Source organism: Lepus europaeus, chromosome 21 (genome assembly GCF_033115175.1).
Source record: "Lepus europaeus isolate LE1 chromosome 21, mLepTim1.pri, whole genome shotgun sequence".
NCBI lineage: Eukaryota > Metazoa > Chordata > Mammalia > Lagomorpha > Leporidae > Lepus > Lepus europaeus.
In genome coordinates this window covers 3,626,361-3,651,474 of record NC_084847.1, presented here as the reverse complement: position 1 = coordinate 3,651,474, position 25,114 = coordinate 3,626,361, and the positions used below count along the sequence as shown (strand labels likewise).

The following is a 25,114-nucleotide window of genomic DNA, read 5'->3' as shown; positions in this document are numbered from 1 at the left end:
GTGGGAGAGGCCAGGGACGAATGCTCTGCAGTGGGAACCTGCTCACCCTGCAGGCCACAGGCCAGGGTCAGGCGGAGCCCCACGAAGCGCCCATCACCTGCCCGCCCAGCTTCCAGGGCTGGTGGCGCTGCTTGGCTTGCGGCCTCTGCTCCCACCTCTGCCGCCGTCACCACGGCCCTCCCCTTGCCATGCTGCGACTCTGCTTGTCTCTGCTTGTCCTGCCGCTGTAAGGACACCAGTCATTGGGTTTAGGAGCCCTGCACCGCTGGGACCTCCTCTTTACTGACTCTGTCAGAAGACCCTGCTCGTGTGTCACGTCCTGAGGCTCGGTGGCTGCGAGTCACTGAGGAGGACACCCTCAGCCCACTCTGGGGAGGCCTTGGTGGCTGCCAGCATTTCCCAGCCCCTCCCCCGCCCAGCCTTCCTGTTCAGAAATAGCCTTGTTGGGCCGGTGCTGTGGTGCAGTCGATTAAGCTTGTGGCACGGGATCCCAGATGGGCGCCGGTTCGTGTCCTGGCTGCTCCTCTTCTGATCTAGCTCTCTGCTAATGACGGGGAAAGTGGAAGATGGCCCAAGTGCTTGGGCCCCTGCACCCAGGTGGGAGACCTGGAAGAAGCTCCTGGCTCCTGGCTTCAGAATGACCAACTCTGGCCATTGTGGCCATTTGGGAAGTGAACCAGTGGATGGAAGACCTCTCTCTCTGTCACTTTGCCTCTCAAATAAAAAAATAAAGATTTAAAGGAAAAGTAACCTTGCAAAGGTGCAGCTTTTCCAGGACTGCAGCGGTGTGAATTGGCCAGCTTCCCCAGGATCCTGTCTTCCCGCCCACCCCTGCTGTCGAGGGGGCCTTGGAATCTGGCAATTGGCACAGGCCCTCGTGGTTCTTTTCAGCGTGTGGCTTTCTCTGGTTGCCCACTTCGTCTGAGGTGAGGACTCCACCTTCAGGCTTCCATCTGGCCTGTCCACAGTCCATCAGGTAGGTGGCTGGGGGGCAGCACAGAGTTGTTGGTGGGTTTAGTCGTCACTGAAGTCGCAGGCCAGCTGCTACCGGTTCAAGAACATCACATCCAGGCCATGTCGCCTTGGCCTTCATAGCAGCCTGTGACACTCCATTCCATTGTCACCCAGGCTCCGTTTGCCTAATAAACAGTGTCACTCCTGATCTGCTTGTCCTGGCCCCTGAGTGTGTAGCCCCCTGTACCCCACAGAGTACAGCCACCTGGCCTCAGCACAGCGCTCACTTTCCACACTGGCTGTGGGAGCGCTTGTGGGTAATGTGGAACCCAGCCACATGTGGCCAAGCCACGCTCTCATGAGCCAGCAAAGAGCACAGTGTTGCTGCCCACCCACCTCCCCCTCCCCAGACTGGGGCTGCAGTAGCTGCATGTGGAGTAGCCTGGTTGGCTCCTGCCACAGAGCTGTCCCCTGCTTAGCCATGCCAGGCTAGGGGGCTTCTCCCGTGGGCCCGTGCTCATACCTCCACACTTTCTGCCCAGCGGCTCGGTGGGTCCTCAGGTGCTGCTGCTTCTCACCCCCATGAGGCCGTCGTCATTCCCTCAGCTGATGTGGAGGGTACAGGGTGCAGGCGCCATGGGCTGTGATGTCATCCTGAGTAGTTCGGTGATGCAGGTGTCACGGTTATTTTATAGGCGGATGGGGGAACTGAGGCACTGGGAGTGATGAGCACCTCGCCTGGGTGGCAGAGCTGGCTTGGGACTCGGGTTGCCTTGAAGACACTGATTGACAGGCAGAGGTGAACTTGGAACACAGTTTATTTTTTGTTTGTGAAACATTCTAAATGAACTTTGTAGCACTAGAAGGGGCAGAAATGGGAGAAAATAGGGTTACAGGAGAAAAAAAGTTGCTGGAGTGGAGGATGTGTGTGCGTATGGAGGCTGCACTGCCCAACAAAGCCTTGCCCCAAGTCACATGTTGCCAGGCCTGGAGAGGGCAAGGCAGGCCCCTGTGGCCTTGGTGAGGTTGGTCTGGCATTTGTCTTCTAAGGAAAACACGCTTCCCTGTTGGTTGTGGGGCTGGCACTGGGATCTCTAGGGCCAGATGAAGGGGGTGCTGGAGAGGAGTCATGGCCCCACTCTTGGCCACCTTTGGCCGGGGTTGGTTTGATGTTGCTGTGGTGGAGGCTGGGCAGGCCTGTCTTGCATGGCAGGACTTGGTGCAGAGACCCCTGCCCAGCCTTGGCATGGCATCCAGCAGCGCCCCAGCTGAACACGGGAACATCTGGTCCAGTGCTGAGCGCCCCGTTGTGCCGCATGAGCCCATGGTGTGTAGGGCCCATGGTGTGTAGGAGCCCGTGGTGTGTAGGGCCCATGGTGTATAGGAGCCCATGGTGTGTAGGGCCCATGGTGTGTAGGAGCCCGTGGTGTGTAGGGCCCATGGTGTGTAGGAGCCCGTGGTGTGTAGGGTCCATGGTGTGTAGGAGCCCGTGGTGTGTAGGGCCCATGGTGTGTAGGAACCCATGGTGTGTAGGAGCCCATGGTGTGTAGGAGCCCGTGGTGTGTAGGGCCCATGGTGTGTAGGGCCCATGGTGTGTAGGAGCCCGTGGTGTGTGGGGCCCATGGTGTGTAGGAGCCCGTGGTGTGTAGGGCCCGTGGTGTGTAGGGCCCATGGTGTGTAGGAGCCCGTGGTGTGTAGGGCCCGTGGTGTGTAGGGCCCATGGTGTGTAGGAGCCCGTGGTGTGTAGGGCCCATGGTGTGTAGGGCCCATGGTGTGTAGGAGCCCGTGGTGTGTAGGGCCCATGGTGTGTAGGGCCCATGGTGTGTAGGAGCCCATGGTGTGTAGGGCCCATGGTGTGTAGGAGCCCGTGGTGTGTAGGGCCCATGGTGTGTAGGGCCCATGGTGTGTAGGAGCCCGTGGTGTGTAGGAACCCATGGTGGGTAGGGCCCATGGTGTGTAGGAGCCCGTGGTGTGTAGGGCCCATGGTGTGTAGGAGCCCGTGGTGTGTAGGGCCCATGGTGTGTAGGAGCCCGTGGTGTGTAGGAGCCCATGGTGTGTAGGGCCCGAGATGACCCTGATTGCTCTGCTCTCCCCACGGGGCAGGGGGTGGGGAGGCAGCATCCTGGAGACAAGAGAATGCAGGTGCCTCGGGTCAGGGCTCCTGCCTGTTGGGACACTCGCGCCTGGGGGCAGGAGGCTGGAGGATCAAGCTCCAGGGTAACGGGCGAAGGGTCCTCGAAGGGTCCTCGGCTGGCGGCCCCTCTCCCTGGTTATCTGGTTAGTGACAAGGTGGGGGGGCGCTGCTCCCTGCTCACGGCAGTTCCTGGGCGTTAGAATGTTGAGTGTTCCTTTGTACTTGGGTTAAAAGAAAAAAAAACAGGGAGCAGGAAATGTCTGCTGCTGCCTCCATTTCAAGCGGCTCTTGGTGTGCACGTGCGTAGCTTCACTGAGGAACACAGAGGAGCAGGGCCCCGGGAACCAGAGCATCAGGCTGAGGAGAGTGCTCTGCTTCTCTGAGAAAAAGACCTTGTGCGGCAGGAGTCACAGGAAAGGGGAGGGAGTGGACAAAGGTGAAGAGGCCTCGTGGTCCCAGCACCAGCAGCCACCTCGTCCTCTTCTTCCTGTCTCTTTTGGGGGATCGGCGTCATTTTGCCTCCAGGGTTGTAGTTGTGCTTTGTGTATACATCTCTGTTTACATCTTTGCTCTAAGTGCAGGCAGTGTCACGACTGGATTCTAACGGAGGGCTGAGTGACAGGCCAAGTGAGGGTCCCTGCCCCACTGAGGTACCCGCTGATGCAGGCATGTGGACAGAGGGAACCACCAGGCCTGGCTCCATGGAAAGACTGCCTGACTTTCTTCTCAGACCCCGGTACCAGATCCATCTATGGTTGACCCAGAGGAGGCACCAGAGCCTCCCTGGCTGTCCCTGGCCCTAGAGGGTCTCCCAGGGCCCTGGGACGTCCCCCTGGGGGTGTGGCCTGAGCTCTCTGTACCTCAGGCCAGAGTTTCACATGTTGTTTCCGGCCAGTTCCCGATCCAGCCGAGTCTTCAGGGATCTTGGCCTTCTGCCCGTGGCAGCCGTCGCTAGCAGGCGGCCCTGGCTGAGCCGCCCCCTTCCGGAATGCCCTGAGCTGCTGGAGAAGCTGACTCTTCCCGGTGCAGGCCCTGTGATGGGTAAATCCAGGTGGTTTCGGCTCCCATTAAATAAGGAAGTGACTGAGGCTCAGCTGCTGGGTTGTGCTCGGGAACCAGGGGGGTGCCTGATGCTCGTGGCTTCCCACCCTGCTCAGCTCAGTGGGTGCAGCAAGACCTCGTCACGTGGGGGCCCGAACACTCACCTCCCACCCAAGAGGAAAGGCAACCCCACCATCCACCTTCCTGAGTTCCACTTCCAAATTTAGGTTTAAGCTGGTTACAGATCTGATTGAGGGGCCAGTGTGTGGCATAGCAAGTTAAGCTGCTGCTCGCGACGCTGGCATCCCATGTAGGAGCGCTGATTTGAGACCTGTGTCCCACTCTGATCCAGCTTTCCCTGCCTAGGAAAGCTGCAGAAGACGGCCCAAGTACTAGGGCCACTGTCACCCCTGTGGGAGACCAGGAAGGATTTCCTGGCTCCTGGCTTTGGCCTGCCATTGTTGCTATTTGGGGAATGAACCAATGGGTGTAATATCTCTTTCTCTCTGCCTCTCCTTCTCCTCTGTTGTTCTTTCAAAAAATAAATAAATTGATGGATAATTCTAGAAAGGAATATAAAGACCAAACATGATTTCAGCTACCCAGTGATGTGGGGCAGTTGGCATCTAGTCAGCATGGGAGGGGCTATTCCGGAGGTCCCACAGCCTGGACCGTCCAGACAGCTGCCGCCTGCTGCACACTTCCGTGTGCTGCCTCGACTCACTGGGGGCAGGAACTGAGAATCCCCCCATTTCGCAATGGCACAGTGATCTGCAGCAGGTCCCCACGGGGTAAGAGGAAGCAGCACCTGGCTCAGAGCCCAGGTCGTTTGATCGCCTAGTAGGTGCTCAGTTTGCCTGCCACTGGGAGCTGGAGCTTGCCTGGCATACTGCAGCCCCGACCACCGGAGATGCTGCTGAGAGGGGGGCCGCAGACACGCCAGGTTGCGCCCAGAGCGGCACTGGGTAGTCGCAGTGCCTGCAGCATGGCAGAGGCTTCCCACAGGAGACCCGCTGGTCACTCAGCCCGCACCCTTGTGCTTTTGCCTGTAATGCCCCCACCTCACTAGGGGAGGAGCAGACCCTCACGCTCCCCAGAGGAGCCACAGGCTTTGCCGGGCTGCAGGTGTTTGTGATCCTCCTCTGCCAGGCCCAGACCTGAGCACCCTGCTTCACCCAGGCCTCTCCTCCCTGCCTGGCAGCCCTCACCTCCACCCCACCCGGCTCCTCCTCTCAGTAGCAGGAGCAACGTCAACTTGGAGAGCTGCTTTTCAGAGAAGGGGGACTGAGCCCTCCTCAAGAGTGGGCTAGGGCAGCCTGTAGCCTCGAGGGTGTCCTGAGGCCAGGATAAGAGGCGGGTGCCAGGCCCCACCTCTTAGACCGGTGCCGCCCTCTCTAGGGTGCAAGACCTAGAGCAGGTGGGCAGAGGGAGCATTCCACAGTAGCAGGACGGCCTGGTTACCTGAGCCCCTGGGAGGAAGGACATGCCCTCTCCGCAGGGCCCTGCTGGTCTCCCAGAGCTGCCGTCTCCTCCTCCTCCTCCTCCTCCTCCTCGCTGTCAGAGGAGCTGTGGCTGGAGCTGGGGAGGAGAGGACATGAGCTTACTGGATGTGCCCCGTCCACCAGCCGGGCCCAGCTGCCACCAGACTTGAGCCACCCTGGTATCCCAGGGCAGGGGGCGTGGCAGGCAGCCAAAACCAAAGGGTAAAGGGACTCCCTGCCAAGTGGTGAAGCAGGGTGTAGAGTGATGGCATCAGTCTACACGAAGTTTCCATAGAGCTCGGCCTGAGAGCATCTGCCCTCTGCCTCTGCGTCCCTCCCCACAGGCGACCAAGTGAGGCCCAGGTCGTAGCCCCACAATGCCCCAGGCTTTCACAAGGCCTTTTCTTCCCAGCAGGCACTGCGGGATGCCTCCTGAGGCCAGCCGGCAAGTGCCTGGTGGTCACTGCTCCTTGCACCTTTCTGGGGACCGGGGGTGGCCTGCTGGCTCCGTCTGCCGCAGATCGATGAAGATGGTGGGAGGCTCCATCCTCAGCCTCATGCCCTCGGCTGCCTTCTGGCCCGGCTCAGCCTGGAAGCCTGGCTTTGTCAGAGCACACCTGAGACGAGAAAAACAGGGGTCCCTGGGCCACTTCCCTGCGATTACGGAGGCCTGGGCTGGGCTTGTCGAAGCCCAGCGCTCGTGGCCACCACTGAGTGAGCGCCCACTCCACGTCAGCGGCCACTTCAGACACATTGGCTCTATCCAGCAGTGGCTTATTTAAACATTTAAGCGAGTTAAAATTAAGTGAGTACATTAAGCTATTCCCTCACACCAGCCACACTTCAAGGGTCCAGTGTAGGTCTGGCCATGGCTGCTGGGTACGTCTGGTTGCCAGGCACAGAAACGCACTCCCAGCTAGCTCAGGTGTAAAGGGGACTTCACTGACTCGGATTCTAGAAGACAGTGGAGCCACCGAAGCGTGGGAAGAGCAGGGGTCCACCGGGCCCCACCTCCACTCCTCCTCACTGCAGCGCCTCCCTCTTTCCCACAGCCCCTCCACCCCTCCTCACTGCAGCGCCTCCCTCTTTCCCACAGCCCCTCCACCCCTCCTCACTGCAGCGCCTCCCTCTTTCCCACAGCCCCTCCACCCCTCCTCACTGCAGTGCCTCCCTCTTTCCCACAGCCCCTCCACCCCTCCTCACTGCAGCGCCTCCCTCTTTCCCACAGCCCCTCCACCCCTCCTCACTGCAGCGCCTCCCTCTTTCCCACAGCCCCTCCACCCCTCCTCACTGCAGCGCCTCCCTCTTTCCCACAGCCCCTCCACCCCTCCTCACTGCAGCGCCTCCCTCTTTCCCACAGCCCCTCCACCCCTCCTCACTGCAGCCCCTCCCTCTTTCCCACAGCCCCTCCACCCCTCCTCACTGCAGCGCCTCCCTCTTTCCCACAGCCCCTCCACCCCTCCTCACTGCAGCCCCTCCCTCTTTCCCACAGCCCCTCCACCCCTCCTCACTGCAGCGCCTCCCTCTTTCCCACAGCCCCTCCACTCTTCCTCACTGCAGCGCCTCCCTCTTTCCCACAGCCCCTCCACTCCTCCTCACTGCAGCACCTCCCTCTTTCCCACAGCCCCTCCACCCCTCCTCACTGCAGCGCCTCCCTCTTTCCCACAGCCCCTCCACTCCTCCTCACTGCAGCGCCTCCCTCTTTCCCACAGCCCCTCCACCCCTCCTCACTGCAGCGCCTCCCTCTTTCCCACAGCCCCTCCACCCCTCCTCACTGCAGCGCCTCCCTCTTTCCCACAGCCCCTCCACCCCTCCTCACTGCAGCGCCTCCCTCTTTCCCACAGCCCCTCCACTCTTCCTCACTGCAGCGCCTCCCTCTTTCCCACAGCCCCTCCACTCTTCCTCACTGCAGCGCCTCCCTCTTTCCCACAGCCCCTCCACTCTTCCTCACTGCAGCGCCTCCCTCTTTCCCACAGCCCCTCCACCCCTCCTCACTGCAGCGCCTCCCTCTTTCCCACAGCCCCTCCACCCCTCCTCACTGCAGCGCCTCCCTTTCCCACAGCCCCTCCACCCCTCCTCATTGCAGCCCCTCCCTCTTTCCCACAGCCCCTCCGCCCCTCCTCACTGCAGCGCCTCCCTCTTTCCCATAGCCCCTCCGCCCCTCCTCACTGTAGCGCCTCCCTCTTTCCCACAGCCCCTCCACCCCTCCTCACTGCAGCGCCTCCCTTTCCCACAGCCCCTCCCTCTTTCCCACAGCCCCTCCACCCCTCCTCACTGCAGCCCCTCCCTCTTTCCCACAGCCCCTCCCTCTTTCCCACAGCCCCTCCACCCCTCCTCACTGCAGCGCCTCCCTCTTTCCCACAGCCCCTCCACCCCTGCAGAGACTGCAAAATCCCAAGGAAGGCTCTGATTGGGCTGACTGAGTCACAAGCCCAGGGTTGGACCAATCAATGGTGGCCAGAGGGGCAGCGTCCTGTGATAACCCTTCTGCTCCCAGGGAGGCCCTGGGGATAGGGTTTGGGGCAAGATCTGGTGCTTTGGGGCTGGAGTTCTAGCCCTGGTTTTTACGGCTGAGGAGAGTCAGAGCCTCTGGGCTTCAGTTTCCCCTTCTATAAGCTGGGGGATAATAGGACCGTCTGCCTGCAAGAGACCCAGTGAGAAAATGCACATGAGCAGCTGACCCACAGCAGCCCCAGAGGTGCTCGACCACTGACGGGTCCCAGACAACACGGGCCACAGCTGGCCAAGTCCCACCTGCTTCCGGCCTCCTGCTCCTCGACTTCCTGGGGAGTGTGGGCAGGCACCCTCCGGGCAGAGGTGGAGACGGTGGACTGGCAGGCACTCAGCAGGGCCAGCTGCTCCATGAACTCCTCCTCGTCTCTCCACACCGTGTGCCCTGGGGGTCACCAGGGGAGAGGAGGCTGCTAAGTGGGCACTCAGCCCTCTACTGACCCAGACTCTTGAGCCTCAGGACCCCCTGGGTTTCCTCGTGGGCTCACTCGCACCCTTGCCCCAGCCCTCTCGACTCAGGCTCGATAGGGCTTGGGCTCGGGCTCTGCAGGGCTGAGGGAGCGGCATCTTTGTGAGCAGGAGCCACCTCCTCCCTGCCAGGAGCCACTCTGCAGTGACAGTCCTGAGCCCCTTCAAGGCTTTCCCGGCTGCTTCCATGCGCTGAGCCGTGTCTTTCCACACTCCAGGTGTCTCCTGGCGACCCCCCTGCCCTGCCCTGCACAGCATCATGGGGGACTGACTCAGCTCACTGCTTCTGAGCATGGACTGTTTCCCCGTGCTCACAGCTTTAGGCAACAATGCTTCATAGTCTTGAATACACATTTTTACCTGCTAGGGTGTGTGTGTGTGTTTAGGGAAGATTTCCCAAGTGGAATGGCTTGACTCTGGGTTGTGTGCCTTTAAAATGGAAAAGATTCTGCCACAGTGCCTCCGTGAAGGGGGTCCACTCCCCACACACCTGCCTTCGGGGAGGGTCTGGCCCTCCACATCTGCTGTGAGGCCTGCGTTAGAAACGCACAGCTCTGGGAGCGGCAGGGCCCTTGCTGCAGCCCCTGCAAGGCGGCGGCAGTGCAGGCGAGGAGATGACATCCTTGGCCCCCGTTCAGCAGGGCCATGGGAGCAGCTGTGGAAAGCAGCGCGGGGGCAGGACTCACCTTCCTCCAGGAGGAGGGGAGGAAAGCCAGGAGGCAGGGGCCATGCGTGTGTTCAGCAAGTGAAGTCTGTCAAGGACTGGCACCATGTGTGTGCACCCGTGTTCAGGACAGAGAGGGGTCGAGCAGGCAGAGAGCAAATGTGTGGCCTGGCCGCAGGGCTGGTCAGCCCCACCCTGTGGCCCTGTGTCACAGGGAGGCCCTGGAGGGAGCGGCTTGTGAGGATTCCCGATCAGACCTTGGTGTTGGAAGAGGTCAGCCGCCCACCATGCCGTTCCAGGTACGTGGTTTCCCTGGGTGTCCTCTGGCCCCGCCAGGCTCTGGAGGACGTAATCCAAATCCCACTCTTCCAGTTGCTGAAAGAACGAGAGCAGCAGTTACAGGGCTGCGGGAGGCCCACGCGCCCGCGGTCCCAGCAGTGGGGACTGGGGCGGTGGCGGCGGGGGGGTGGGCACCAGTCAAGGCCCAGGTGCCTGCCCTCACCAGGGATAACAGACTGAGCCTGTCACAAAGGTGGGCCTGTGTTTCTTGCTTTGTGTAATACCTTTGTTTGTAGTGCAGAGATGTTTGACCGGAAAGAAATCCATGTCATTACAAAAACTGTTCAGGTTCCAACAAGCACAGACTCTGGGGGTTAAAACATCCTGCTCTTTTAAGAAACAAGTTGTGGGGGCCAGCACTGTGGCACAGTGGGCTAAGCCTCCACCTGCAGTGCCGGCATCCCATATAGGTGCCAGTTCGAGTCCCAGCTGCTCCTCTTCTGATCCAACTCTGCTATGGCCTGGGAAAGCAGTAGAGGATGGCCCAAGTGCTTGGGCCCCTGTACCCACATGGGAGACCCAGAGGAAGCTCCAGGTTCCTGGCTTAGTATCAACTGAACCAGCAGATGGGAGACCTTTCTGTCTCCTTCTCTCTGTCTGTTGCTCTACCTCTCAAATAAGCAAACAAAATCTTGAAAACAATAAAAAGTTGTTCAGGGCCAGCATTGTGGCACAGCAGGTTAGGCTGCCACCTGTGATGCTAGAATCCCATTTGGGTGCCGGTTTGTGTCCCTGCTGCTCTACTTCTGATCCAGGTCCCTGCTAATGCGCCTGGGAAAGCAGTAGAAGATGACCCAAGCGCTTGGGCCCCTGCCACCCATGTAGGGGAATGGAAGAAGCTCCTAGCTCCTGGCTTTGGCCTGGCCCAGCCTGGGCTGTTGTGGCCACCTGGGGAGTAAACCAGTGGATGGAAGATATCTCTCTCTCTGTGTATGTCTTTCTCTTTCTGTAACTTTTGCATATAAATAAGTAAATCTTAAAAAAAGAAAAGAAAAAGAAATAAGTTGTTCTGGGCAGGAGCTCAGGCTGGAGGGTGTGATGAGGGAGGGAGGGAGTGTTTGTTATGTGTGACCTTTGTCTGCAGCCCTGGGGTGAGGAAAAATCCAAGTTGTCAGGGCTGAGCAGAACCGAAAGAACAGTTTAGTTAAACAGTAAATAAAGAGACTGTGGGGACCTCGGTGCCAGTTCTCTGTAGGTTGTTAAGAAAAATTACCCAAGGGGTAGCACTGTGGCACAGAGAGTTAAGCTGCCACTTGTGACACTGGTATCTCATATCGGGGTGCTGGTTCAAGCCCCAGATACCCCACTTCCAACTCAGCTTCCCTGTCTGGGAAGGCGGAGGAAGATGGCACAGGTACTTGGGCCCCTGCCACCTCTGTGGGAGATCAAGGATGGAGTTCCAGATTCCTGGCTTTGGCCTGGTCCAAACCTGGGTGTTGCTTCCTTTTGGGGAATGAGCCAGTGGGTAGAAGATTCTTCTGTCTCTTCCTCTCTCTGTCACCGTGCCTTTCAAATAAATAAACTATGTCTTTAAAAATGACTTCCAAGTAAATAAATCTTTTTAAAAAGGAACCTGAAATGTGTCCATAGGACACAGGGTGGAATGGTGTTCCGGGAGACGCTGCCTGCCCAGGGAGGGTACCTTGGTTTGCACAATTGAGCGAGCCCACCTGTTTCACCTGTGACCTGGGTGTGAGGGCTTCTCTCTGTCCTGGCCAGAAAGGCAGCAACTCTGCAGCTCCCATGCTGCTTGAGTCGGGGCTCTCCTCTTCCCCCACGCTGGACAGAATGCAAATCTCTCCTGACCTCGGCACACCGGCTGCTTCTCTCACTGACGCGCTAGAGCCAGCATGAACAGGTGCGCTGAGCTGGGCCAGGATGAGGGCTTTCCCAACCCGGGAAGCTGAGCCTGGTTGCCCGTGTTTATCAGCATGTGCTTGGGACTGGTCTTCTGTTTTCTCTTGAGGCTGGGATCTGCTCACTCCTGCATTCTCATGAACTCTGATTGGAGGATGAGCCCCTTGCTGGGGCCACCCCCACCACCATGAGACTGGCTGCTTGCCCTGGTGGACCTGGGACCCTGGGCCTCGGGTCCCAAGCAGGCCAGCTGGTTCCAGCCCCAGTGCACTGGGAAGGTGGCCCTGCTACAGGCGCAGGTCTGAGGAAGCAGGGGGCACTTACCTGGAGCGAGAGCACCAGCGGTCCTTGCTGAGCCCCTGCAGGAGGAACTTCTGGGCGGGGACCTGACTGAGCAGCCTGGCAGGGCGCCCCCTTGGCCCAGCTTTGGTCACTGCAGACTGGGTCCTGGGTGTCTCGGGTCATTTTCTGGAGTATGTCCTCCTCAATCATTTTCCTCCTGGCCCGTCGGAGGGCCCTGCGGCTTGCAGAGTCTGGAGGTGCAGTGCCGGGGGGCTCTGTCTCTCGGCCTCCTTCTTGGAGGGGGAGGGTGGCTTCTCCCTGTGGAGCCCAGGGGGGACTCTGGGACCCTTGGGTGTTCAAAGACTTGCTCCCAAGGTCAGCTTCCAGCCTCATGGGGGTCTCTGTGGCTGTCCTGGGAAGACAGCTGATCTCACCACAGCTCGCAAAAGGTGGACTGGGGCTCCTTCCTTTCCCAGCGGCTGAATCCTCCATCCTTGTTGTCCATCCACTCCCAGGCTGCGTGGCCAGTTCCACAGGCACCAGAAGCTGCTAGCGAGGAAACAGCCTCAGCTCACATCCTCAAAACAAGTACATTAGGGCTTTTTTGTTTCATGCTAAGATAAACACATAATGTAAAAATCTCCATTTTATGCTAAGTGCACAATTCAATGACTCTGACACAGCCACCGCCACTATTTCCAAAATGTGATTCATTCCTCCAAACAGAAACTGCTTGTCAGCAGCCCCTCCCCAGCCCAAATTGAAGAAAACAGAAAAGCTGCACACAGAGTTGCCAGAGTGAACTGCAGGAATGAAGACACGTGAAATGGCCCTGCGGGCATCGTTCTCCCTGGCCCAGCGCAGACTTCTCGTTGCCCTGGGGTTATTTCAGATCTGCTCACAGGCCTGGCTGGGCCAGTGAGTGATGGAGAGTTGATTGGTTTCCAGCCCCAAGCACCTGCTTAGCAGTGCTGGGCAGATGTGAGCTGAGGGCAGGCCCCCCCAACCCCCCACCTTGGCAGTAGGCTACAGTGCTATGGTTTTTCCACAGCAAACAGGAGACTTCCCCACAACACATCAAGGAGAGCTGACCGGGTCTGACGGGTTGGGGCCTGCCCAGTGATGAAAGCTGATGGATGGGTTCTAGTTTCAAAGGCGGCTATTGGTTGCCAGCATCAAACCATTAACCCTCGATGGAGTTCCTGATCTTCCCTGAGGCCCTGGGAAATGGGGGCACAGGAGATGGGAAACAGCTCTGGGGTGCGGGAGTATGCAGGCATTTGGTAATCAACTTCCTGGCTCATTTGCTTGGGTGTTCATGGGATCGACACCTTCTTCCTTTGGGACTCCCCACGGTAAGTGCCAGCAATGCAGCAGTTGTCCAGGGAGCACCTGCTGCGTGCCAGCCGAGCCAAGCGGGGGACATTAGCGGCCAGAGAGCTTAGGGCAGGAGGGGCAAGTGGGTGGGCCAGGGGCAAAGTCAAACAGAAAAGCAGGTCCCCGGAAGGGAGATGCGTGGCGATTAGGTGTTGGGCTCCGGAGAGGCCAGGTGGTAGTCTGACCCATCTCAGAGTCCCACTGCTGTGTAGGGTCTCCTCCGAGACCCAGTGATGCCCCGGAACCTCTGCCCCACGGACCTCGGGAGGAGGCCCTTCAGCAGGGACCCAGGCCCCAGACTCTATGCCACCGGCCCCAACTTCAACCAGTTCGTCCGAAAGGTCTGGAATCAGGATGCTCTCCTTTCTCTGGAAGACGAACGGCTCCTCTTCCCCGCTGTCTGACTGTGGACAAACGAGGGTTCCTGGATTACAGAGCAGAGGGAGAGCCACAGGGCCCCAGTGTCCCCTCCCCACCCATCCGGCCCAGCCCTGCTGCCGGGAGAACCTGGGGAAGATCCCGTGCCCTTTGCAAGGGCCAAGGACTTAGCAGTGGGTGCAGCGGTACCACCTTATGGCACCTGCTGCTCCTGAGCCCGGCATACAGCAGGTGCTGCGTGAGGTGGTAGCTGCGTGGTCTCAAGCCATCATTCTTGAACGATTAAATGTATTTATCTTTTAAAATGCAACCAAACTTTTTTTTTTTTTTGGACAGGCAGAGTGGATAGTGAGAGAGAGAGACAGACAGAAAGAAAGGTCTTCCTTTTTGCTGTTGGTTCACCCTCCAATGGCCGCTGCGGACGGCTCATCGCGTTGATCCGAAGCCAGGAGCCAGGTGCTTCTCCTGGTCTCCCATGCGGGTGCAGGGCCCAAGGACTTGGGCCATCCTCCACTACCTTCCCGGGCCATAGCAGAGAGCTGGCCTGGAAGAGGGGCAACTGGGATAGAATCCGGCGCCCCAACCGGGGCTAGAACCCGGTGTGCCGGCGCCGCAAGGTGGAGGATTAGCCTGTTAAGCCACAGCGCCGGCCAGCAACCAAACTTTTAAAAATGTTTATTTCTTTGCACCTAATTGAAAAGCACAGTGAGAGCAAGAGAGAGAGATGTCTTCCATCTGCTGGTTCATTCCTCAAATGCCTTCAGCAGCCAGGGCTGGGTCAGGTGCGAGCCAGGAGTCTGGAACTCTGTCCAGTCTCCTCTGTAGGTGGCAAGGGCCCAGGCACTTAAGCCATCATCTGCTGCCCTCCCATCATGCCTCGGCAGGAAGGTGGATGGGAAGTGGAGCAGGTGGGCCTCGGACCGGCACTTGGACGTGTGCCACGCCCGCCTCGGCTCACTGCTTTTTTAGAGCCTGAGTGTCCTCTATTGGGGAAAGGCCTTATGCTGGTCTGCCCACCTCGGAGCGAGAGACCGGGCGCCGAGTGCTGGGGTCACGGTGCTCCTCAGCCTCGCCATGGCCTGGACAGAGCCTCGAGTCCCCGGAGCTCGGGTGCCCACACAGGATCCAGGCCCAGCTCAGTACTTTTCCAGCCCTTGCTCTGCATGCCCACGGCCAGGCTGTGTGCGGAGGAGCCGGTGGTCAGCATCCTCAGGGCCACCTCAGTGACCCAGCCCACGGCTAGGGAATCCCTCGAGGGCTCTCCTGAGGCCCTGGGGTGGTCCCCACTCGCGGTGGTAGCCCTGGCCCCATTCAGGCCCAGCGGAGAGCTGGGACCAGCACAGCAGCAGAGTGGGAGGAGCAGGAGATCAAGCTGACCCGGGTGCAGGTCGGGGCACCAGTAGGTGTTTCTGGGAAGGAGGAACCGGGAGACGCAGCTTGAGGCACGGCCCCAGGACCTAGAGTGACGTGAAAACCAAGTCCACGGGCCCGAGGGGCAAGCCTGCAGAGCGGAGCCCCCCAGAGCCGATCCTGCCTGACGCGCGTCCCGGGCCCGGGAAGAAAGCCCTTGCTCACCGAGGAGGAGTCCAGAGAAGGGAGCTGGTCCTTGACAGCCTGGAGGATGGCGTCCCAGGGGGAGCCCGGTGAGGGCGCCAGGTGTCTGTCTGTGGAGGCCATGGGGGCCCAGGCTCACCGACGTTCTCAGTGTGGTCTCATGGCAGGGGCCCTGCGGAGCGCACGGGGGTGAGGTGCGAGGGGACGGGGTGGGAAGAGGAACACAGACTCTGGGACCTCAGAGCCAGGTGCCATGCGTGTGCGCCCACCTGTAACAGGTGGAGGCTGCACACAGCATCCCGGGTGTGACCATCTGTATAGGTGACATAGACATGTAACAAACGATCTATGGCACCATGTGTACAAGCACACGCACACGTTGGGCCTGCCGCGGGTTTCGGAACCGGGGTTCTGCGTGGCACGTCGGGCGCACAGGCGAGGCCACCACGGGGGTAGGAGGACCAGTGTGGACAAGCGGGACAGGCAGGGGAGGGTGGAGGGGAGGGCGCGCCCAGCGGCTCAGGGGAATGGGGAAGGCCCCGACCTGCAGCGGGGAGTCTGCGGTGAGCGCGGAGGGCCTAAAGCGGGGCGCTCCGGCTCCCGGTTCGGCTGCGGGTCCGCTTCTGGGCGGCGGCCCGTTAGCCCCGCCCCCTGCCGCGAGGCGGCCGGTTGCTGTGGTAACCAGACGCCAACAGACTCGGGGACTGGGGTGGGGGGCGGGACTGTAAATCCCAAAGCTGAGGATTAGGACGGCCTTTCGCCCTTTCTCCTCCCTCTCCCGGCCCGTTGCCCGCGTCCAGCTGCGGGAGGCCCGAGGCCACTCACGTCGGGTTCGCCTCCACCTCCCCTCCCCGCGCGGTCCTGACAGCGTCCGGCGCGTCACTCTGGTTCGCCCCCTCGAGTCGCAGCGCAACTGCTGAGGCTGATGGCCGCCTCGGGACTCCCCCCTCGCGGACCCTTGGGTCACCGGACAGCTAACCGCTCTCCCCTTCCCCGACGCCCCCACCGTCTCTCAGGACTTGGCGCCTCCTGCCTCTCCTGCAACATGATTGGCCCGCTCCTCAGTGGGGGGCGGGGAAAGGCGGGCTCTGCATGCTCATTGGCTGCTCCGTGCGCCACTCGGCGAGCTGGGTGAGCTGACCGGAAGGTCTGGGTGAGCGACGGGCGGATTCTACGGAACGCGGGAGCTGGCCCGGCGTGGACTACACGAGTGTCCCGGCGTGCTCCGCGCCCCCGGCAACCACTTCCGGGGCGGGAGTCGGGCCGCGGGAACCGGGCTCTGCGGCGGCGGCCGGCGCCGGGGACGGCGGCCAGGCGAGGGGACGCGGCGGCCGGGGCCCGAGCGCGGCCCGGGGCCTGAGGCCCAGCTCAGGTAGGCTCGGCACCTGCTGCCCTGCGCCTGTTTGCCGCGCGCCCGGAGGGCTCAGCCCCTGCCGCCGCCGCTGAGGCGTGGGTCGCACACGCCGGCGCGCTCGCGGGGGGGAACCGGTGCCGGCGGCGTCGGGGGCCGTCGGTGGCGGCAGGTGCTCGGCTAGTCGGCCCGGGACCCTCCGGGGGCCTGCGAGCGAGCGGCCCGCTGTGGTCGTGGGAGTGGGAGTCTTACGAGAGGACCAGGTGCTGGCAGTGTCTGAGGTGGACAGCGGGGAGGCCGGAGCGAGCGCAGAGTTCTGGACGCCGTGCCAGGGCACCCTGCTGGGGTGGCGGGTGAAGGGAGTCGCCGGAGCACCCTCGCCCTGGGCCCGCCTTCTCCTGCCCCCTGGCCCCTCAGCGCTTCGGGGTGCCAGTGAGTGTCCAGTAAGTGGAGGGAGAAAGGGGGGTGAGGGTTTTCTGTCTTGTTTTATATTTTAGGATGTATTTATTTGAAGGGCAGAGTCAGAGGGAGGGAGGAGGGTAGGGTGGAGAGAGCGAGAGTGAGCCAGAGCGAGTGAGCCTCCATCCTCCATCCGTTGGTGACTCCCCAAATGGCCTCAATGGCCAGAGCCCAGCTGATCCCAGCCGGGAGCCTCCTCCAGGCCCCCTACATGGGCGCAGGGGCCCAAGCACTCCGGCCATCCTCCACTGCTTTCCCAGGCCACAGCAGAGAGCTGGATCGGAAGTGGAACAGCCGGGACTCGAACCAGCGCCCACATGGGATGCTGACACCACAGGTGACGGCCCTGCCAGTGCCGCTGCAGTGCTGGCCCCAGACTTTGAAGGAGAGAAGAGCCCAGAGGAGGCTGGAGGGATGGATTGGCTCCCAGCCTGTTTGATTTGAGCCGTGCTCTGCTGGCCGGGAGGGCTCTGGGTGCAGGTGCTCCCCTGCGAAGGGAGGGGCCGTGTGACCTGGGCTCTGCCCCGGATACTCTCGCCAAGGCCCTGCAAAGTCTTTGTCCCTGAGATTGGTGGCTTGTTTGTTGTTTGGCCATTGGGACTGTCACCAGTACTAGGAAGACTGCTTGGCAGCTTTAAAAAAAAAAAACAAAAAACAGGGAGAGACAGACAGATACCTGGAGAGGGACCTCTCCTCCACTGGTTCACTCCCCAGATGCCCAGCAGCTGGGGTTGGGCCAGGCTGAACTGAGAGCGCAGAACGCGACCTGAGCCCCGTACGTCAGCTGGCTGCTCCCTCCCAGGATGTGCTTCTCTGATGGAGAGGCGGAGGAAGAACCACAGGAGAGGCAGCCTTCTCTGTGGAGCTCTGTGAGCCACACGGCCCCTTCAGGCCGTCGTTCTTCTAACTGTTCTGCGCGTGCTGCCTGTCACTCCTGGGCCCAAGGATTCTGCTAGGAAGCTGTTGGTGCGGCCTTGATCTGGGGAGGTTTCCCAGATTGAACGCTGTCACGGTCACGGATGCTGCAGTGACTGGGGTTGTCCTGTCTTGGGGAACATGTCACTCCGCTGGGTTCCCCCATCGCTCCCACTTTCAAGGGGTGTGTGGACACATTCCTGTCTGACCGCGCTCTCAGTCCCATCCTGGTCTCTGTGGTGGGGACCTGCTTTCCATTTAAAAAAAAAAAAAAGCAAGTTTATATTTAAGATTTACTCACAGTAAAATCTGTCTTGGTATTTAGGTCTATGAGATTTGAGCATTGCATAGTTCCAGGTCCACCACCACCAAGTTAAAGAATGGGTCTGTCTCTTCCAACCTTCCCTCTGTGTTTTGTTTTGTTTTGTTTTGTTTTTTAAGATTATTTATTTGAGAGGCAGAGTTAGAGATAGAGGGAGAGACAGAGAGAAAGATGTTCCATCTGCTGGTTCATTCCCCAAATGGCTGCAGCGGCCAGAGCTGGGCTACTAGGAAGCCAGGAGCTTCTTCTTTTGGGTCTGCTGTAGGGGTGCAGGGGCCCAAGGACTTGGGCCATCTTCCACTGCTTTCCCAGGCCATAGCAGAGAGCTGGATCAGAAGTGGAGCAGCCGGGACTTGAACCAGCACCCATATGGGTTGCCAGCGCCACAGGTGGAGGCTTAACCTACTACACCGCAGTGCCGCCCCCTTACCCCCAGTTCCCTCTTGCTGCACTTTGTTGTCTGTCAGCCCTGCCCTTTGGTACTAGTGACCTGGCCTCTAACCCTTGAGTTTTACCTTTCCCAGAATGCACCATAAATGGAATTACTCCGCAGGCAGCCTGTTGAGTGGCTTCTTCCATTTAGCCTGGTGCATTTCAGAGCCATTCATGGACAACACACTTCAGCTCTTGGCTTCTTGCGTTGCTGGTGGCACTCCCTGTGTGGGTGTCGTGGGTGTCTGTTCTCCCGACTCCTCCCTGTAGGTGTGACAGTGGCCCCCAGCGTCAGTTCTTGTTTCTGCTGTCCGCATTAGACGACAAAGAACTGGGGGTTGGAGCTGCTTAGCTGCAGGACTGTTTTGGTCTCACCCCAAGTCCGGGGTTCTTTCCCCGCACAGCCAGGCACTGATCCAATCAGATGACCCAGTTAGCATTTTTTTCTCTGCCCATCTAAGAGGCTGTCAGGGTCCTGGAGCTCTGGACAGTTCCCTTCCACAGTATGGGGCCTGTTGGTCAGCGAAGGCCAGCATCCCGTGGTCAGTGAGGCGCTGTGTGTGCTCCTGTCTGTCTGGTAGGAAGCCCCCCGTGCCGTGCGTGTGACTGAGCTGCCCTCGCTGTGACTATTTAATGACGAGAGGAGAGAAGGTGTCTGTGTCAGTCCCGGGGTTGACTGCAGCAGGTGTCCCTTTGATAGGGTAGGACGTAGCAGCCTGCCTCTGGTGGGAGTGTAACTGCCCAGTTCACTCCCTGAACAACCCAGAAGGAAAGAGCTAACCCCTGGCCTCCCTCCACAGAGATGTCCGAGCTCAGCGATGAGGCCAGTGAGCCGGAACTCCTGAACCGCAGCCTGTCCATGTGGCACGGGCCAGGTGCACTGGTCAGCCGCGAGGAGCTGGACGTCCCCTTGGATCTTCACACAGCTGCGTCCATCGGCCAGTATGAGGTGGTGAAGGAGTGTGTGCAGAGGTAAGAGGCCTTGGGAAATGCTCCCTCGACTCACTTTTTGATGGAGTAGCATCTCAGCCGCTGCAGACCCCGCTCCGTGGGGCTTCGCACACAGGCGTGGGCATTGAGGCCTTGTGGGATCGGTCAGCCCTGCCCATCCCAGGCAGCTATCCGTGGTGACTGACACTGGGGCACTTTTGTTACTTTTAGGAAGAAAAAGATGGTTTAAACTTTGGTCTTAGTTTATTAACATTAATTTACAATATACTTTAACCAGAGTAATTTTGTGGTTTTCACTGATTGTAGAAATGCTAGAAAATAAGTCAAGATGGAAAGGAATGGCCTGAGCCTTATTTCCCCAGGGGTTCATTTTAGCCCCAGGGCCCTCTCCCCTCTGGGTTCTGCCACAGAGGCGAGAAGCTGGGCGCCGCTCCCCTCGGGAGGAAGGCTCCTGGCCCCACTGCTCACTTACCGGTTCTTGTAACCCATGTGTGAATATTACGTCCCAGTACAATGAAAAGCCCACGGCAGGGCCCATGCTGTGTCTTGCTCATAGCACATTGTGATGTTAACCTAATTTTTGGAGGAGGGTTTGTCTCCTCTCCTCCACACCCTTGTGTTTCACCATGCTTTCTGCTTCCCATTCCTCATGTGATAACTTAGAAGAGAATCTCTGTCCCACTCCCGTGAGCCTCGGGAAGTCCCAGGTCTTGGGTTCCAAGTCGCTTAATTGGTCACGTGCACTGGGTGTGCAGATGCCCTTGGGAGAGGGGAGTTTGTGGTACTGCTTTGCCAGGTGGCCTCAGCGTGTGCGGTCAGCGCCTCCTCACAGGGCACAGTTCTTAGGTGGTCAAGCGTAGTTCCGACGGTTCCATGGGGGAGGAGGGAGTGTTGCTGTCCGCCTGGGATTTGCACACTGGCTAGATGGAGGCTTGCTCACAGGAAGCCCAGGCTGGGTAGGATTGGAGCGGAATCCGGCTGAGCGGGAGGTGTGAGAACCCCCTGAGAGCTGCTTTGCTGAGGTGCTGGCTCTGCCCTCTGCCCGTGGAGTTGAGCTACATAGAGGAAGAGGGGCCCTGGCGTGAGGAGACAGCTCCCGGTGGACCCCAGGGGCAGCTCCGTGCAGCTCTCCAGACCAGTGGATGCCACTGTAGACCTTCAAGATGGAGAAGCTCAGTAGGAGAAGCTTGTCATGTGAATACAGGAGAGGCCCAGATGCGTGGGCACTGGAGCCACGCGCTGTGGAAGCGGAAGGCCTGCGGGGCGTCAGCTGGTCTTGGGGGTCATCTAACATGGAGCCCCCATATCCAGCGCCACACTCTGGCCTGAGATGCTCATACTGCTTTTCCTGTGGGAAAACGTCTTTTCAGACTTGTAAAGGGAGTCAGTGGGAAATGTTGTGTTCTTTGGCCACAGGTGTTCCAGAATCTTTGTGCAGAAACCAGCTGCAGGGGGGCTTGGCCTCCTGCTGAGCCCCTTCCTCTTTGCTCACTGCTCTGGGTGGGGGTGGGGGCAGGGTGTCTCGACCCCAGTGCTGTTGAGTGTTGAGGTCAGGGGCTGTCCTGTGCACTGTGGGATGCTGGCTGCCACCTGCTCAGTGCCAGTAGCTCTTCCCTCCCCAGCTGCGATAACCAGCGATACCTCTAGACCGCCAGATGACCTCTGGCTGAGGACCGTCTGTTGTTGGTGTGAAAGAGGAGAGATGGAAAAGGCAGAGGGAGACACGTGCTAAGGCTGTGCCAGACGCAGGCCCGCAGGCAGCTGGAGACATTCCCCTGCCTGTCTTCCCTGATCCATGTGATCCGTGAATCACAGAGTGTCCGCTTTCTATCAGCTTGTCCCATGCCACCTGGCCTGGCCCCCAGGGGTGAACCCCATGTCTGAGACAGTGGGGCGTGTCTAGCATATCTTGTGTTTGTTTAGGCGAGAGTTAGATTTGAATAAGAAGAATGGTGGTGGCTGGACCCCGCTGATGTATGCCTCCTACATTGGACACGATACCATCGTGCACCTGCTGCTCGAGGCGGGGGTGAGTGTGAATGTGCCGACCCCAGAAGGGCAGACTCCACTGATGCTGGCCTCCAGCTGTGGCAATGAGAGCATCGCCTACTTTCTCCTCCAGGTGAGCTAGAGGGGCTCCCCAGCCGCCCTGACAGAGGCTGAAGCGCCGCAGGCCGCGTGTGCGTGTGCTTGTGTAATCACTTCCGTTCTTTCAGCTAACGGCCTGGAGGCCGCCTGCCCACGCAGAGGAGATGAGGCCATAACCAGCATTCTGTGTTCTCTTGAAGCAAGGGGCGGAACTCGAGATGAAAGACATTCAGGGCTGGACTGCCCTCTTCCACTGCACCAGTGCTGGGCACCAGCAGATGGTCAAGTTCCTCTTGGACAGCGGAGCTAATGCCAATGTCAGGTGATGACCGAATCTTCAGTGACTACGGGATGGGCCTGGGTCTGGAGTGACTAAGGAGGGCAGCCGTAGAGACAGCAGAAGAGAGCTCAGGGCCACCCCGCCCTGATGAGTCGTCCTCTGTGTGGCTTCCCAGACGTGAAACATGTGGGTAACATGGGGTGCATCGCTTTAGGTGCCGTGAGCCTCATGCTCTGTATGTGAGAGCTGAGGACCGTATCACCCCTGTCGTAGGTGTTAGGAAGTCCGTGTTTTATTGCACGCCACAGGCCTGTGGTAGAGAGTGACGTTTATAAGTCCTATGTTGAGTGTCAATTCCTTTGTCTCTTGCTTGTTGTATATGTCAGGTGAGCTGGTGCTTTGAAAGCAGTAGTGATGGGGCCGGCACTGTGGTGCAGCGGGTTAGAGTCCCAGCCTGCAACGCCAGCGTCCCAATCGGGCGCCAGTTCAAGTTCCAGCTGCTCTACTTCCGATCCAGCTCTCTGCTATGGCCTGGGAAAGCAGTGGAGGATGGTCCAGGTCCTTGGGCCCCTGCACCCACATGGGAGACCTGGAAGAAGCTCCTGGCTTTGGGTCAGCTCAGCTCTGGCTGTTGCAGCCATCTGGGGAGTGAATGTCTTCCATCAGTGGATGGAATTAAAATAAAATTAATCTTTAAAAAAGATGGCCGGCGCCGCGGCTCACTAGGCTAATCCTCTGCCTTGCGGCGCCAGCACACCGGGTTCTAGTCCCGGTCAGGGCACCGGATTCTGTCCCGGTTGCCCCTCTTCCAGGCCAGCTCTCTGCTGTGGCCAGGGAGTGCAGTGGAGGATGGCCCAAGTGCTTGGGCCCTGCACCCGCATGGGAGACCAGGAGAAGCACCTGGCTCCTGCCATCGGATCAGCGCGGTGCGCCGGCCGCAGCACGCCAACCGCGGCGGCCATTGGAGGGTGAACCAACGGCAAAGGAAGACCTTTCTCTCTGTCTGTCTCTCTCACTGTCCACTCTGCCTGTCAAAAAAATTAAAAAAAAAAAAAAAAAAAGAAAAGAAAAAAAAAAAAGAAAGAAAACAGGCCGGCGCCGTGGCTTAACAGGCAAATCCTCCACCTTGCAGTGCCGGCACACCGGGTTCTAGTCCCGGTTGGGGCGCCGGATTCTATCCCGGTTGCCCCTCTTCCAGGCCAGCTCTCTGCTATGGCCCGGGAGTGCAGTGGAGGATGGCCCAAGTCCTTGGGCCCTGCACCCCATGGGAGACCAGGAGAAGCACCTGGCTCCTGCTTTTGGATCAGCGTGGTGTGCCGGCCGCGGGGTGCTGGCTGCGGTGGCCATTGGAGTGTGAACCAACGGCAAAGGAAGACCTTTCTCTCTGTCTGTCTCTCTCACTGTCCACTCTGCCTGTCAAAAAAAAAAAAAAAAAAAAAAGGAAAGAAAACAATCGCGAGTTTCCTAAGCTGGAAGTAGTGTTGCTGTCTAAAGCACATCATGGTGATAATCCAGTTTAAACACAGCAGGTGCCGACCCAGCATCCACCTGATGGGGCCTCTAGTGTATGTGATCTGTTGTAAGGCATACGTCATTGTGGGTGCCAGAGAGACAGACACACGGATGGAAAGAAAGGAAGAAACAGCGTGCTGCTAGTAAACATTCTAATTGTTGATTTTGAGACCCATTCTGTCCTCAGAGATATCAAAATGAAAAATGTCTTAGAATGAATTAGCAGGGCTACTGTCCTTTGTTGAAAATTAGGGGGCCGGTGCTGTGGTGCAGCGGGTTAAAGCCCTAGCGTGCAGCACCAGCATCCCATTTGGGCACCAGTTCAAGTCCCGGCTGCTCCACTCCCGATCTGGCTCTCTGCTGTTGCCTGGGAGGGTAGTGGAAGATGGCCCGAGTCCTTGGGCCTCTGTGCCTGCGTCAGAGACCTGGAACAAGTTCCTGGCTCCTGGCTTTGGATCAGCTCAGCTCCAGCCATTGTGGCCATTTGGGGAGTGAACCAGCGGATGGAAGACGCACCTCTTCCCACCCCCTCCCACCCCGGCTCTACCTCTCTCTGTAACTCTGCCTTTCAGGTAAATAAAATAAATCTTAAAAAAAAAAATTAGAGGAAGAAAGAAAGAATTTTCATTCTTTCATTCAGTGGTTCACTCCCCAAATGGCTGCAACAGCCAGGTCTGGGCCAGGCTGAAGCCAGGAGCCAGGAATTCCATCAGGATCTCTCACATGGGTGGTAGGGGCTCAAGCACTTGGGCCATCTTCTACTACCTTCCCAGGAACATTAACAGGAAATTGGATTGAAAATGGAGCAGCCAGGAATCAAACCAGTGCTCCGATATGGTGTGGGATGCTGGTGTTGCAAGCAGTGGCTTAACCCACCGCACCTCAGTGCTGGTCCGGTTCCTATCTTGAAGACAATAACAAAACAGTCAGGGTTAAGAAACACTCTTAGGACACCACTGAGTTAATGATAACCAGGCACAAGAAATAAGCTTCAGGCAGTAAGCATGGTGAAGACAGAACCCAGGAGTGCTTTGGGGGGATACTGAACAGGAAACCTGGGATTTGGGAAAGTGGATGGAGATACCAGCTGTCTGTGAGCAGGGAGCTGCTGTTTGAGAGGAAGGAGTGGAGATATAGCAGCTGGCCAGTTGCAGTAGCCTGGAAGAAAGGAGGATTTGTCTTCGGGACAAAAAGACCAGTGCTGGGGCTGGACGCCAGGGGAGTTAGTGAAGCTGATGTGTGCGTGTCCGTCTTTGTCGTCTCCCTCGGTCATTCTCAGGGGAGACGGACAGACAGGCTGACCTCTGCTCACGATGGCGACTCACGTGCCAACTTGGCTTTGCGTTCGGCAGGCTGCTGCTGCTGTCACTGCGCGCTCTAACCTGACTGTGGCCTGCCTTACAGGGAGCCTGTGTATGGATTCACCCCTTTGATGGAGGCGGCTGCTGCTGGCCACGAGATAATCGTGCAGTATTTTCTGAACCACGTAAGTGCCCCTGATGGCCAGCGTATGTGTGGGCAAGTGAGGGGTCGGCACTGAATGTCAGGCGCCGCAGGACCTCGCTGTGATGGGAAATGACCGCCCTTGCCCGACTTGTCAACCTCACTGGTGCCTGTGGATGCCGTGTTCGTTGGCGCACAGGAATTGCAAGCGCAGGAAGGAGTGGAAACAGACACTCCTGTAAAGATTTAGAAAATGCTGTTGTTTTACAAGTGTGGAGAAATAGTAAGTCAGTGAAACTCACAGTCCCATCACTTAGGAAG

At 58.9% G+C, this 25,114-nt stretch overlaps 2 protein-coding genes across 10 annotated transcripts in view; one reads left to right on the top strand and one right to left on the bottom strand.

The window, feature by feature from the left end:
- The first annotated feature begins 895 nt into the window (after nt 1-895).
- ANKS3 (ankyrin repeat and sterile alpha motif domain containing 3) overlaps nt 896-25,114 on the top strand; it is a 46,170-nt gene continuing 21,951 nt past the window's right edge. For 2 of the 5 annotated variants that reach the window (XM_062180545.1, XM_062180541.1), the window contains exons 1-5: nt 16,336-16,412; nt 19,320-19,491; nt 21,394-21,592; nt 21,759-21,880; nt 24,755-24,836. In XM_062180545.1, coding sequence (XP_062036529.1) covers nt 19,322-19,491; nt 21,394-21,592; nt 21,759-21,880; nt 24,755-24,836 — 573 coding nt within the window. In that variant the 5' untranslated portion in view covers nt 16,336-16,412; nt 19,320-19,321. Of the gene's footprint in view, nt 977-16,335; nt 16,413-16,722; nt 16,835-19,319; nt 19,492-21,393; nt 21,593-21,758; nt 21,881-24,754; nt 24,837-25,114 lie in introns of those variants that run through there. The other 3 variants (XM_062180543.1, XM_062180544.1, XM_062180542.1) reach the window with 3 other exon arrangements.
- On the bottom strand, nt 3,836-16,022 carry DNAAF8 (dynein axonemal assembly factor 8). Of its 5 annotated transcripts, XM_062180551.1 has the most exons (9): nt 15,866-16,022; nt 15,062-15,212; nt 13,369-13,512; nt 11,774-12,277; nt 9,511-9,628; nt 8,365-8,506; nt 6,087-6,227; nt 5,591-5,707; nt 3,836-4,120 (listed from the first exon to the last, which is right to left on the bottom strand). In XM_062180551.1, the coding sequence occupies exons 2-9, from the start codon at nt 15,161-15,163 to the stop codon at nt 3,838-3,840; spliced, it is 1,551 nt and encodes a 516-aa protein (XP_062036535.1). In that variant the 5' UTR covers nt 15,164-15,212; nt 15,866-16,022; the 3' UTR covers nt 3,836-3,837. The 5 variants fall into 5 exon arrangements, with proteins under 5 accessions (XP_062036535.1, XP_062036537.1, XP_062036538.1 ...); XM_062180553.1 differs by lacking the exon at nt 13,369-13,512 and having other exon boundaries at nt 11,774-12,280; XM_062180554.1 differs by lacking the exon at nt 13,369-13,512.

What these genes read in the sequence shown, in the direction of transcription:
- DNAAF8 (XM_062180551.1), bottom strand. Translation starts at nt 15,163, where the DNA reads ATGGCCTCCACAGACAGACACCTGGCGCCCTCACCGGGCTCCCCCTGG. An exon ending in GAGCAGGAGGCCGGAAGCAG is followed by an intron (nt 6,228 to 8,364) that starts GTGGGACTTGGC and finishes TTCTCGTCTCAG; the next exon opens with GTGTGCTCTGACAAAGCCAG. An exon ending in CCTTCCTCCCAGGGGCTCAG is followed by an intron (nt 4,121 to 5,590) that starts GTAACCAGGCCG and finishes TACCCATCACAG; the next exon opens with GGCCTGCACCGGGAAGAGTC.